This window comes from Ricinus communis, chromosome 4, assembly GCF_019578655.1.
Source record: "Ricinus communis isolate WT05 ecotype wild-type chromosome 4, ASM1957865v1, whole genome shotgun sequence".
Taxonomy (NCBI): domain Eukaryota; kingdom Viridiplantae; phylum Streptophyta; class Magnoliopsida; order Malpighiales; family Euphorbiaceae; genus Ricinus; species Ricinus communis.
In genome coordinates this window covers 25,002,062-25,016,397 of record NC_063259.1, presented here as the reverse complement: position 1 = coordinate 25,016,397, position 14,336 = coordinate 25,002,062, and the positions used below count along the sequence as shown (strand labels likewise).

Below are 14,336 nucleotides of genomic sequence, written 5' to 3'. Positions count from 1 at the left end.
TTCTTGTTGGAGATAGTACGTGAAAGGAGGAAGACAAGCTTCCACAGCAGCAGACTTTCTTTCACCCTACTTACTTGGGTAAGTCTAAACCTGATCATATCTCTCCTTTTATTCATCAGGAACTGTGAATGAAGTTCCTGGTTTACAATATCATGAGAGCTGTGGAGAGAGGACAAAGAGGCAGAGTTAACAGATACATCAATGGTAGGTAAATGCTGAGCAGAGAAGTGCATACATGTGGGGCTGCTGTGTGTTCAAAAGGATCCGAATGACCAGCAAACACTTTATTTGATGGTTGTCGGGTTGAGCAGTCATACTCCGACACTCCCACCACCCAAAAAACCAGAATTTCTCACTCGCACTGTTGATTTTTCAGCCTAAAAGGCTAATGAATGTTCCAACAATAAATTGACCGTCACCTTACCTGCTGGTCGATAGCAGCTCTCAGCTTCTCTTTAAACAGATCTTGAAACTTGCTCAACTGCCGGGTTTGTTTGTTTGTAGTTTCTAAATGGGCTCTTGAAAACTACAAGCTTTTCTCAGAATTTAGAGACTTATATCCACTGTCAAAGTTACTTTGCAGCAGAGATCGCAAAGAAAGCAAAAGATTTCTTCATAATAAAACCGAAGTCAACGAGATGCATTTCACAAATAAATAATGGAATGATTATACAATTGGGTCAAGAAAACAGTGAAAAACACATACAACTGGCTTTTCTATACACGAATTTCTTCCACATGAAATAGTCACCCAAATTGTGTTCCATCCAAATGAATAGCAATTTCTTTCAGAATGCTTTACAACATACATGGTAACCCAGGAGCATGTGGTCACCCAAAAAAAGAAAAAATAAAGAGCATGTATACCACTTGTAGCCAATCATTAGTATGTGATGTTGCCTTGGCATATGTGGTGGCACTACCAGATATAAGTTCAAGTTTGGCTCGTAATGTTCATTATCAATGTGGTGTCCTCCTTACTGTGTGATCAGAGTGGCCAGCCTATCTGACATGTTGCCATCTGCTGGAACATAAGATCTCTCTCTTGTATAAAAGTATATTGAATTGTAAACTGTCAATCTGTCTGCAGCTGAAAATTCACATTAACATATTTAGTGCAAAAATTTAGTTTAATGCTCTTATATAGCTTAAGGAAATACATAAAGCCGAAACAATATCTAACAGCTTAGCTGGTTTATGGTTTTGAGCTTGGTCAGACTTCAGTGATTTTGTTCTTTGAAGCACTAAACAAGACATTTTGCTATCACGGTGACCATATGAATAATGGCACCTAAAAGAATTTATTTTGAATACAGCACTTACGTGCTAGCTATGCACAACAGCATCTTAGATGTTGGAACTTTAAAGCATTTAGCAAATGAGGAATAAGACGACAAAGTAGAAAGATGCACACCTTGAGCACAATTTGTAATTATGGATCCTAATACTTCTAGATGCAGCAAATTCCTAAGCTTCATGGAGCGTCCTGATGGCAAAAGAAGGCTTCCTCTGTTCTTTTTGGATCTTGTTGACAAAGACAACCAAACATTTTTAGAATTTAAGTGATCATGCTGAAGCAACAGAAAGAATTCAAATCAAAATATTATTACCTGTGCCTCTAATTCAGCTATTCTCTGTAATGAAGCTTGCTCAATGCACGCACGGCGTTTGCACTCTTCTTCAAGCAAACCTGTCATTTGGTGCCTCAGCTCAGCCATTTCCTGTGCCAGGTCCTCAGCTTCTTCCTTTGCCTTTAACTTTTCTTCTCTTAAATCTTCCTACAAAAAGTTCATATGTTAACCTCAATAAATCATGTGAGGCTATAAAAATCCAACACTCTGAAGGACCCATATCCATCCTGTCAAAATCAGACTTAAAATTCAGTTTACCAATTTCATTAACACTGACCCAGACTCCCAGCCCAGGCAATCATAAATTTTCATAGGTTCTGATTTATACCTTAAGCTGATTCATAAGAACTTCATATTCCCTTATCTTGTGTGACAATCTCTTCATCTGCTTTTTCAAATCTGATTCTGGTGCCAATACTATTGCCAGCTTTGAAAAGAGTAGACCAAGGACCTCTCCACAAGCGCTTCAGAAATATCATTAAAAGATTACACGAAATTAAAGATGCAGTTACTCAAAACAAAAGGAACCTTGATTGAAACTAAAGTAGCAACTTCTCACAATTGATGAAACTAAGTTAAAGGATACAATAATATATAAAGTTTTGGTGTCTATGCATGAACAGAACTAGTCAAGGAAAGTAGCCAAGAGATCAGCAGATGGCATTGCTAAAAATTGGGCAGCTTTTTTCATCTGGAGTGCTTTTGCTGGCACTTAGTATCACCCTTCTAACTTGGCATCTATTAATTTCAGACATCCATCCTTATCTTCTTGACTTTTTTTTTTTTTTTAAGTTTATCTTACCAATATCTTACCCTGGAATTGTATAAATGTACATGCACAAAATAAAGAAAAAAAAGCCCAATTCATTACATAATAGAGATACACCCAAGGGTTCAACGAAAAAAATATTTATTTGCAGATAAAAAGTGAGAAAGAAATAGATAGGGCCATATGCCCAAGCAAAACCACACCACCCAGGGGCATGGGCGCAATAGCAGCTTTCCCTTTCGCCATTATTGCACAAATAAATAATATGACTGGCTAATCACAAGAACTTTTAATTGGAACTGAAGAAATAGTACCTCATTTCTTTAGACATATTTTCTTTCTCCAGTTCACTTGAGTATGGCTGAGTACTAAGCAATAAATTGTCCTGGTTTTCCATCCATTCCTCAATCTTTTGAATAAATATTCTTCCATTCATTTCTGATGTAGCAAGCTTGACTCTTAGTTCTTTATTCTCCTTCTCTAAGCATTGTATAATTTCTTCTGCATCATAAACCTGATTCTTTAGTTCCTGGACCAACCCATCCATCGTATCCTTTTCCATTGTGGTTTCTTCCTGTTTCTTTTTAGATTCACAGCATGCTTGCTCTAAAGCCATTACATCAAGCTTCATGCTCTCTATTTCACATTGAGAATCTAGGGTAAAAGAAGCCACAGACTCCTCCAGTTTTTCGATAAATGAAACTGATTTTTGCAGCTCTACTTCTTTGCGCTCCAATTCTTGTATCAACAAGAAGCATTCTGAATCAGACTTCCTCAGTTCCTCCTGTAACTGAGAAATCTTCACCAGTAAATCATCCATGTCTACCAGTTTTAACTCAAGCTCGTGAACATGCTCCCCCAAGCTGTAAACCTCAGCATTCCTTGCATTTAGTTGATCCTGCAGGTAATCTGTGAGGAAAGTGATGATCTTGCTAATCCAGACTGAATAATCAAGGAATCAAACATGGACGGAGTGCAGCATATTGTCAATCATTACTGTGCATATAGAATAAAATTTCTGATTGAGTGTTGTGACAACCCTATTTGCCTATTACAGGGAAAGAAAAGAAAAAGGAAAAGAAGACAAACAACCCTTTTTAAAACATCTCTGCTATACAACTGTAGTAATAAATATCATATGCATAAACTTCAGACAAAAGAATTCATTGGTGACAACTTGCCTTATCATTAACTAATAAAAATATTCAGATAGTTTCAACAGTAAACATTCTCGCAAAGTTCTCTACATATGATCCCTAAATTAAACTTTAATCTATTGGGAATATAAGAAATAGTGCATCAATTTAATATCTTAATCACAAAACTACAAATACAAGTAAAAGCTGTGTTAATACGAAATTATAACAAAAAGAAAGGATCAGTACCTATCTCTTGGGAGCAGTTCAATAACTCTCTTTCCAACTTCTGAATGTGCTTTCTGTCTTCAGAATGAGCTTCTGATAATGATTTAACATGTAGTTCTAACCTCTGCATTAGACAAAGTCTGATAGTTATATAATGTTTACATGAAGGAAATGATGCTAATAGCAGATGTAAACATTACCCTAATTAGTTCGAAACTCTGCGATTGAGATTCTCGCAACATGTCTTTTTCTTTTCTTAGCTGCGGACAGAAACAAAATAAATGAGAAAGGAATAACTGAAAGTCTGAAACCTTTTACTGTCTAGAAAACAGCAATCACTTACAAGAAAATAGCAAATTGATCATTTAAGCATTTAGATAATTGAATAAAATAGCTCCAAGTACTGATAAACTCATTTGCAAGATTTGAGGTAGTAATACCAAACCAGGCTTCAGTAGTTTAAAAAGAATATGATGGTACATTGCTGAAGGTAAGTAATAATATCAAATTGTTGATGTCGAAGTAGATTAACAGACAAATTGCCATATACACCACCAACAGTTTGGTGTTTAAGGCCACAAGGAACGCATAACACCTTATAACAGAAAGCATAATGATATGAAGCATACCTCTTTGCATCTCGTCCCAATCTGCAAAAGTTCCTCTACATCTAAAGTGCTGTCACCGGAGCTACTCGACATTTTACCAAGAAAAACTCGTTACAGAAAATGAAAAGATGTCTATATTGCTCTGAAAAGCATAAGAATCTGTCAAAGAAAATGATGGAAGGTTAGATTACATAGAAGTACCAAATTAACACGAAATTTATAGATATCACTAGGACGTGCATGAAAATTGGAACATTTGAAGAAGAAGATAGAAATTTTTTTCTTTACCTTCTCAAGTGTTAAAAAAATTAACCTTTTTTATAAATTTTTTCTACATGTGGACATACCCATTAGAAAGCTAGATAAACAGTGACTCTCGTTCTGGATTCTGATAAAATCAAAAGCTAAAATGGGGAAATGTTATGTGTCATAGACATCCATTAAAGAACTTACACATATGATATACGCCTATTACTCCAAATGCTTCTAATATATGAAAAATGCACTTAATTGTTCACATGTACTACTCTAAAATCAATTAGTACTAGGAGTCAAAAACTGAACAAAAAACAATTAGCAAACAAAAAGGAAATGTTGGTTAATGGCTATTTGTATTCTCTATATCATTAAGAGTGAACAGATAGAAAAACAAATATACGATCACTGGAGAAAGAAAAAATAAATAAAAGAAGGCAACTTTACAAGAGCAAAATAACTATATCAAACAGATTCTATATCTTACAACAATCCTAAGCTAAGTATCTTCTGTTTCTACATAAAATTTCAAATAAAGCTTCATTTTCAGAGCATATTCTTTAAAAACCCAAATAAAAGTAAAATACCCATATCAAAACTTACCCGGGAAAAGCGAAGGATAAAAGAATCAGAGAGCTTCAACTGTTCAAGTCGAGAGCTTTGAGAACTGTGATCAATCCAATGTTTCTTTGCTAAATTTCGTATTTTGAATGCTAATAATGGGAGTGAAGTTAGATGGCAACGGGTTCGGGTACGGCCCAAATATCAATGGGCCTTTCTTTTAATTATCATCGGTTCGAACTCAATCCAGCTCCTATATTGAATGCGAGTAAAGAAGGATCAATTTTAATGTTTAATAAATTCTGAAAAGTGCTTAATCATTTTGGTATTTTCTTTTCTTTTTTCTCATACTCTTGTTTATAACTCTTCTTTTAAAAAAACAATAAAATTTGAGGTGAACTATTTGCATTTACTTTCATTGTAAAAATTTCAAACTTAAATATACGTACCGATATTAATAAAAAATTATTACTTTTATTGTAAATATAAGAAAATAACTGCTTTATATTATATTGCACGCCATAAAATATATATTAAAGAAAAAAATAACTTGAAAGTGAATTGACTTTTGTTTTTAGTTCACAAAATTAAGTTATCATAGGATTTGTTGTGGTGTGGTATTGTTGTATAAGAAAAAGAGAAAGTCAACTCTTGAAGCTCAATTACAGCAATTCTCAATAATGCCAATTCTTAATTATACAGATAGCTCACTTCCTCAACCTTAATTGGGTTAGGTATTTGAGATAAAACAAAATTAAATTATATGAAAATTAATAAATACAATTTGCAAAGTCATTTTTCCAAGTTAATAAAATACATTTATGCCTAAACACAACTCTATAGGCAATACTTACTCCTTCCTACTTTATATAAATACTATTTTACATCAATATTTTTATATAAAATTATTTTATTTGAAAAAAATTTAATATAAATTTATTTTATTCCGCGGTTCATAAATAAAGCTAATATAAATAAATCGAATATTATTTTTTATTAAAATCAGTAATTATAATTGTATTTTACTTAATAGAAACCGACACATATTTATTTCTATTATAAATAATTTAATAAACAGAATGTATATAAGAATTTCTCCTCTGATTGAGCTATGGAACAAATTTAGCCATACTACCATCAACAACTAGTTGACTTCCTATTAAAGTTGACTCAAATGACGTGGCCAAGGCGGCAGCTTTTTTCTTTGCTTAGATCTGTAAAAGCCCAAAAGTAAACTGAAATCAAGAATAAAACAAAATCTAGAATTTTTATGAATTAGGGTATTACTTATACAAGTGTCCAATTTCTATGCTTCGTTGGAATTTTAAATTCAAAATAATAAGTATTACTAATTTTTATATCTAATCTCATTTTAAAATTTCTAATAATTTAATTTTAATTACTATTTAGTTACTATACCAATTTATTAACATGTTATTCATAATTCTCTCTCTTAATTATATTTTTATTACGTGTCAAATTTTTTATTTACAAATTAACTAAATTAAAATATAATTAAATTAAAATTTATAATTAAAATTATCTCTCCAAAATTCCAAGCAACTAAAACTAGTTGCTAAATGTACTTCAATCTCTATTCTTTTTAGCCCACTGAAAACAAAAATATTAAATTCAAAGAGTTATGAGAATCGCAACCGTAGATATCAACTATTAAACTAGAGAAATTCTTAGTCTAACCATGAAAATAATAAAAGCTTATATTTCTGGTAATTTATCTAATTTATTTTTTAAAAATTATTATAATTTATCTCTTAAGACTTACCACACTATTTAACTAGGACTTTACTTTTTAATATCACAGTCTCTAATAATCCATTTTCTGTTAATTTTTAGTTAATTCAATTAAAAAGAAATAATAAAGTCACTTTTTCATTTGACGGAATAGCAAATAAAGAAATAAAAATTATTTTATTTTTACAGTTTATCAGTTATTATAAATTAAAAAGGGGAATTTAAGTGTAAAATTAAAAAGTAAAGTCATGAGTAATTTAATATGAAAAGCAAATCATAATTAATTCAATATCCCTTTTACAGGAGTCGACATACGATTAGCAGTTTGCCGCCCAAAAGAATTAATGTTTAAGGATTTGCTCACTAATTTTGAGTGCTTAAACAGAGAGATATTAACTGTGCCGTTTCAGCATGAAACAAGGACTCGGACGATTCCTGGCTATAGTTTTTATGGGTTCCTCTCCAACTGTTTGTTGGATCGGTTGGATTAGGATTCTGGTTTTTCTTTTTTGTGTTCTTGAAACTTTTGTACTAGTAATCTTTTTCTTTTGTAAGTTGCTGAACTAATCAAAACCACATCAATAACTAGCAGAAGAAGTGTGGTCCCATTAATATATAAATAAAAAATGAACCTTTCTACTTAATATTTGCCATTAAATGTATAGATATATAAAACATCAGTACAAGTAGTAAAGATTAAATTAGCTGCTGCTATGGTATGAGAAAGTGAGAGGAGAAGTAAGAGTAAGATGGGTTGTCATGTTTTATGGTAGGTGACTAAACAACCACCTTTGAGCTCACATGCTATCCTTGTGTTCCTTATAATAAAAATAAAATAAAAGAAAAGAATTGCCTCTTTATCTTCTCACCCCCATCTAGAATTTCAACACCTCACTCATTTTCTCTTTGATGCAAAGAAAAAATAATTACCCCCAATGATAATGATAATGATAATAATAGTTTTCATCAAGAAAGTACACTTCAAGTTTAATTAAGCAATTAAACATGGGAATTCAATTACAGTGTTGTAATTTCTTTTGCAACTATATAAAAAAGAGAAATAACATGTAGGAAAAGAAAAGTGATTAAAAAGGAAGAGTTAACATTGGTTTTGTAAAGGACGGAATGTGAAAGTAGGCCTCAGGCTAATTCTTGAATCTGTAAAAGAATGAATGAATCTGTACACTCTTTGAATTTTTGTTGTTTATTTTTAAAACCATGGCCAAGGTTGGATGAACTGAGCTCAGTTAGAAATCAAACCCACAAGTTGTTCGTGCTTGTGGTTGCTTGTAATCCACCATGGATTGAATCCCACAAGTCCATTGCTCTCTTCTTCTGCAGGAGCAGGAAGATTGAGATCGAGGAAGTCTCTAATGGGTGGTGGCATTGATTCTTGGACTGATATGCTGCGATCATTTTTTCCCTGATCGGTTCCTGCTAGTAAATGAGACCTCTTGTGACCACCCAATGCTTGTCCTGATGGGAACACCTTGAAACAAACTGGACACTCGTGTCCTTTGCTCTTTTTTGCTCCATAACTTGTCTCAGCTTTGTTGTCACGTTCTATGGCCAATTGATCGACAGATATTTCATTTTTGATGGACTTGATTATGAGCTTACTATCTGCTGTTGGGTCAGGAGATAGTTCAGTTTCAATGCTGTTCTCGTTGCTGTCACTTCTTGACGCAAAACAACCTTTAGTCTTTTTGTGGCTAGCTCTATGCCCTCCTAAAGCTTGGTATGAATGGAACACCTTGTTGCAAGTAGTACACTCAAATCTGCTGCTTCTGTCAGAATTCTTTAGGTAATCTGACTTCAGTTCAGGATGGAAAGAATCATCGTACTTTCTCTTGTTTGAGTTGCGCTTACTGGAAATCATGTCAGTTTCTTTACTCAGATTCTTGCCCAATTCAACTGCTGAATTCTCAGCTGCACGTTCATCATCAGCCGGAGATTTCTTGACTTTATCATTCTTGGTAAATCCCTTTCTTGAAATCCCAGAAACAGAGAATTCTGATTTTCTGCTTTCAACTCTGAGATCATCATCTTCCAATTTGCCATTCTTTTTGTCACCAAAATTTTTCACTTTCAGGGTCTCAGTTCCATTACAAACAGAAGCCTTAACTTCATTTCTAGAACTAACAAGATTGTTATTTTCAAGAAAAACAGAACTGTTATCAGAAGATTCAGCAACAGAATTCAAGCCACTACCCCACTGACCAACATCTCTAGAAAGCATCATCAAACACATAGCAACCTCTTCTTGTTCTTGTTGATCAATCTCAGAGACAGAAGAGGAAGCATTAATATTATTAGCAAAAGACAAAGAAGAAGAATTTGCAGTACCGCCCATGTACCTTGTTCGCCTTTTTGATCTCTTCCTTCGATTAGGAGCAGCAGTTTCATTGTCAGATTGGCTATCCATAACCAGCTTCTGATTATTAGCACTAGTCCAAGAATCTTGCTGCTCCTCTTCAAGGCTATTATTGATGTTCGATGCTTTAACTTTTTCTTTCTCTAGTGATGGGTGACACTTCATGTGACCAAACAAAGCTTTCCAAGATTGAAATACTCTGCCACACTCTTTGCAAGATTTGTCAACAAGTGAAGTATCTTCACTGGAATGATGATCAGCAACAATTCTCCAGGTTTTCTTTGGATTCTCTCTAAGGCCATAACCAGTAATATCAGCGCTAATAGTTGTTGTATTATTGTTCTTGTTGTTGTTATCAGCTCCATTATTGTTGTAGTTGGTGAGAGAAGGAAGCTTTTTCTTGGTGAGTTTAGTACCATCAGCTTGAGCTGAAATGTCATTAATCATATGAGACCTCATGTGACCACCCAATGATCTACCACAAGAGAAGCTCTTGCTGCAGAACTTGCATACATGTTGTTTCAATTCTTGTTCTTCTTCCATGGAACTTTCTCTTTGAAATCACAGAATTCAAGTAACAGATCAAGGAAGCAAATGGGAAGCCTTAGAATCCGATCAAAGAACTTTAAAACAATGCTTGACTTACACTTCAACAGCAAAGACCGAAAATGGTAATGAAACAGAGGACCCAGATCAAAGAAAACAAGGAAAAAGTTTAAATCCAGAAAGAAAATTGTGTCAGATCATTCTGATGAACTGATTAGACAACGACCATTAAAGATTTCACAGAATTCAAGATAAAGAAAGAAAGAAAGAAAGGGATCCAGATCTACAAAAAAGGAAAGGAGATAAAACAGAGAAGCCTAGTAGTGAATGCCTACTATAAGCAGCTTATTTAGCTTCTTGGGTAGTTGAAATTTTCAAGAAAGTTAAAAACTAAAAAAGATGAAAAAACTAAGGGGAGGGAGAGAAGTGGGGTTGTTGCCTTTGTTGTTAATGATGGCAATGAACAAAGCCAAAGAAGAAATGCTAAAAGAGAGAGAGAGTCTGTGTGTGTGTGTGAAAGACCAAGTGACTCTTTCTTTGTTTTCTCTCTCTCTCTCTCTCTCTCTCTCTCTCTCTCTCTCTCTCTCAATCCACAACTACAAGTTCACTATATTTAGGAGGAGAAATCCATGCATGGAAGCAAAGATAAAAAAGAGGTAAAGAGAAAGAGAAAGAGAAAGAGAGAGAGCACGTGTACTCAAAAAAACTTGAGAATCATACGCCACCATGAAATTAAAAATCAAAGGGCCAAGCTTTGTCCACTTGAGCAGCTCAAAAAAGGACCTACTTACACAACTAACTGCCCCACCCTCTCTCTCTCTCCCCCTAACTATTCCTTCCTTTGTCTTGCTATCAAGGAATGAAGGAATAGCTCCTCCCGCACTCACTCACATACCAAGTGAAATTGTTCCACCCTCCGCCCGTTATTCTTTTGGACTTTCTCTTTTGGTTTTAGGTTTTCTCTTTCTCCCTTGGTAGTTATGGTTAATATTCTCTGTACAATTCCTCAAGTTAACTCTTCATTTGTATTGTTCTTTTGTGGAAATAATAGTACTCCTTCTCTAATCCAATTGCTTGCATTTGATAGATTGTAAGTGTACTTTTCTTTTTTGTTCATTGGATTTTATGTTTGTGATAAAAGGGTAATTAGGAAATCAAGATTTTTAGATTAATCTATGGGGAACAAGTTTTACGAAATAAAATTATATAAAAAAATTAATATGGATGATTCGTTTTAAAATAAAAAGCTTTGATGATTTAATATTTGTCATTTATTATAAAATTTAGAAACATAAAATAGATTATTTGACTCGACCAAAATTCAAAATCCAATAGCTTTATTTGAAAAGAAAAAAAAAATTAGAAATATCATATTTATTTGGATGATTATCACTCCAAGGAGAGTAGTTTGGAAGAATCTGCTGGAGTGAGTACTTTGTTGATGCATAGGATCATTGACAAGTAAAAGCAGCCTGCAAGTCATCAAATCAAGCTTTGTAATGGTGGTGGTGCAAGTGCAAATATACCTGGCAAATTTGTATCCATCTCAGTGTTTCATTATAACACTAAGACTCCTCTTTGTACCATACTAAGCCCCATTTGTTTAATCAATTAATATCTCTTAATTTCAATGGCATCTTTAGATCAATAAGGAATCAATATAGTTAAAGAAGTACTTAATTGGCCTAATAAGCCTAGCCAAAAATGGTCCTGCTAAATGCTTAGCATGGGTTGGAATTTTTTTTATATATTTGATTTCTGGGCCAATTATTATCCCTTGAATAGGACATTACAGTCATTTAATTAAATCCTTTGGTTTAATTAAAGAGGTCCTTTTGCATTGCAAATTTTCTAGCTTTACCCCTTTTCTTATATATATATATATATATATATATATATATATCGACAATTTCTATGCAATTAACATTCCTTGATAGGAATGTAACCCATGGTGAAAAATGTTGGGTGTGGATGTTGAAATTGTAACCTTTTCCTTTTCTGAATTTTGAAATTTGTTTTTATAATTCGGCAAATAAAAACAGTATTTAGGCTATATACTTTATAATAAATTTAGTTTTCATTCAGTCTGAATTTTTTATAATTTAATGAAGACATCGGACCATTGAACTATATGAACAAATACTAAATAAATCTAAATAAATTTCAACAAGTCACTTGGAAAAGCAAGTGGGGGCATTAGCTAACACATTTTAGAAGCAGGAATCTACAATGTCATGATACAACATGTAGCTAGTTAATCAGTACAGGAACTTTCTTGGCGGGGGCTATCAATTTTCAGGTGTGTTTCCTGAATTTAAAAAAAAAAAACACACACACACACACACACACAAAAGAAAAAGTTAGGGAAGTTAGCTCATGTTCACTAACAATGTCACAAGCTGGCCAGCGATGCCAAACTGTGTAGGAGTGGCAGTGCCGGCCTTTGATGACCACCACTCCATCAAGAAGAAGGACAGCCGGCTTTCCTTGCACAAACCGCAGTGTTGATGTCTTATTAGGGCATCAAAAAGAAAATAATTAAGACAAAAAAATTAATAATCATATGTATGTTTCTTCTTTGTTAGAAACCCCTTTCTTTGTGCCCTTCTTGCCGGCACTTTACTGCATTGTTTAGCTGTAAGTTGTTTATAAATACATATACATACATTTCCTCTTTAATTTTGTTTGGTTTAGTGCATAAAAGTGATAATTAGAGAGAACAAATTATTTAATTAGTTTGCATAAAAAGATTTGTAATGAACATGTGCATGCACATTGTATATATCTTTGGTATATGATAGCCAGTTGAGTATGGTGTGTGTGAAGCATAATGTAAAGAGGGGCTATTAGCCAATTATTGATTAACAACTTCAGGTATATTAGTATTTATATTGTTATTAAGATTCTAGCTTTGTTTTAAGACCGGATTTTCTGAAAGAAAAGAAGCACTTTTATAAAGAGCAAAATCATTGAAGGGCAGGTTACTGACTAACAATATTAGTTTAATGTGCTGGTATTTAAGGAGCATCATATTATTTTTTGGAGCTTAACACTTAATTAATTAAGTTTAACAATATAGAAAGACATTAGTTTCAAGTTAATTACTGTATTATTTACAACTTAGTTGAGCAATGTTATAATTATATGCATCCAAGAGCTTTGAGAAAGAAATTAAACATTAAGATGTTACTTACTGCAATCACCAAAAGATAGTGATAACATCATTTTGCACCAATTGGGCAGCAGAATTTATGACTCTGAGAATACTCAAAATTCGAAGGCATTAGAGTTTACATAGAAAAGAAATAATAATAATTGATATAAAAATAAAATATTTCAGCTCAGTGAAGAAATCTGATGTGGGTAGTATTTATTAATAATAAATAAAAGAAAAGTTAATTTTAATTTCACTTTATGGCTTTAGATCGAGAAAAAAATAAAAAGAATGAGATCAATTTGGCAGGTTAATAATGGGTAACAATTGCCTAATACCTTTTCAAATTTTTTGTTTTTCATTTTTCATATTTATGATTTCAATAATTTGAGGAGAGGAAAGGTTGGTTTGAGAAGGAGGTGTCCAACAACTGGAGTGTGATATGTTGTACCTAAAAGTTACAAACAAGCATCCATATTAATACTAGTATATATATATATATGCAGGCAAGGCAAGGCATAGAAATAGTATAAAGATTGTTTGGCATATACTAGTGGCTCTAATTTGCTATATGCACCAAAGAAACTTCACTTGAGAGTGAAGAGTGCTGGCCCTCTCCTCTAAAAGTGATGCTCAAATGGACAACTATGTCACCTTACAAGGAAAGACATATTTTATATGTCTTGTGCCTCTTCCATGCCCTGTAACATTTGTATCAACACTAACATAAGATGCCCTACTTTGCCTTTATGCTTGCTCAATCTAACTTCTCTCTATTGATCACCATCCATGACCTAACCCTTTTGAACACCACACAAGGTGTGGGACTATTAGTTAGTCCTACTCCACATCTTGACCAACTTGCTTCTCTAGCCCTTTCCATTATTTTTACTTCATCTATTTTAATCTCCCTTCTTTAATTCTTTTATGCTATTATATGTTTTTTTTGCCCTTCTTCTTTCATTCCTTCCTTTGTCACCACCCAAGGGATTTTATGTTTCACTTCTATGTCTATGCTTTTCAAATGCACTGCTTTAAGAATTTTCTTTTGCTTCATTCCATGGATAAGACATTGAATCTTGGAAATTTGACAATGCGATTTAACAAATGGAGTAGTAAGATGCTTTACCCTTAAGGCTAAAAAATAAAATAAAAGTCAAACTATATGACCTATGAAATGAGAGAGAAAAGTCTGTGCAATTCTGAATGATATTTTTCTTTAAAGAAAAGGGGAAGCCAAGATTTAAATCTTCAACATTCTTGCAACACTTGCAGTCTTTTGATTGAAAAACTGGCTTAATGATATTTTGGAGGGTCACCAG

The 14,336-nt window shown here is 33.3% G+C and overlaps 2 protein-coding genes across 4 annotated transcripts; both read right to left on the bottom strand.

The window, feature by feature from the left end:
- Positions 1-616: 616 nt before the first annotated feature.
- LOC8284465 (protein MLP1) lies at positions 617-5,403 on the bottom strand. 3 transcript variants are annotated; one of them, XM_048373440.1, is made up of 9 exons: positions 5,231-5,386; positions 4,394-4,531; positions 3,965-4,024; positions 3,786-3,888; positions 2,715-3,309; positions 1,960-2,095; positions 1,611-1,778; positions 1,415-1,524; positions 617-1,084 (listed from the first exon to the last, which is right to left on the bottom strand). In XM_048373440.1, exons 2-8 carry the CDS (start codon positions 4,463-4,465, stop codon positions 1,468-1,470), a joined length of 1,191 nt encoding a protein of 396 aa, XP_048229397.1. In that variant the 5' UTR covers positions 4,466-4,531; positions 5,231-5,386; the 3' UTR covers positions 617-1,084; positions 1,415-1,467. The 3 variants fall into 3 exon arrangements, with proteins under 3 accessions (XP_048229397.1, XP_015572062.1, XP_015572063.1); XM_015716576.3 differs by having other exon boundaries at positions 617-1,090; positions 5,231-5,376; XM_015716577.2 differs by lacking the exons at positions 617-1,084; positions 1,415-1,524 and having other exon boundaries at positions 1,636-1,774; positions 5,231-5,403.
- A 2,465-nt stretch (positions 5,404-7,868) lies between these two features.
- LOC8284464 (putative uncharacterized protein DDB_G0293878) lies at positions 7,869-10,796 on the bottom strand. Its single transcript, XM_025156593.2, has one exon. It carries the CDS (start codon positions 9,855-9,857, stop codon positions 8,184-8,186), a length of 1,674 nt encoding a protein of 557 aa, XP_025012361.1. The 5' UTR covers positions 9,858-10,796; the 3' UTR covers positions 7,869-8,183.
- Between the last annotated feature and the right edge of the window lie 3,540 nt (positions 10,797-14,336).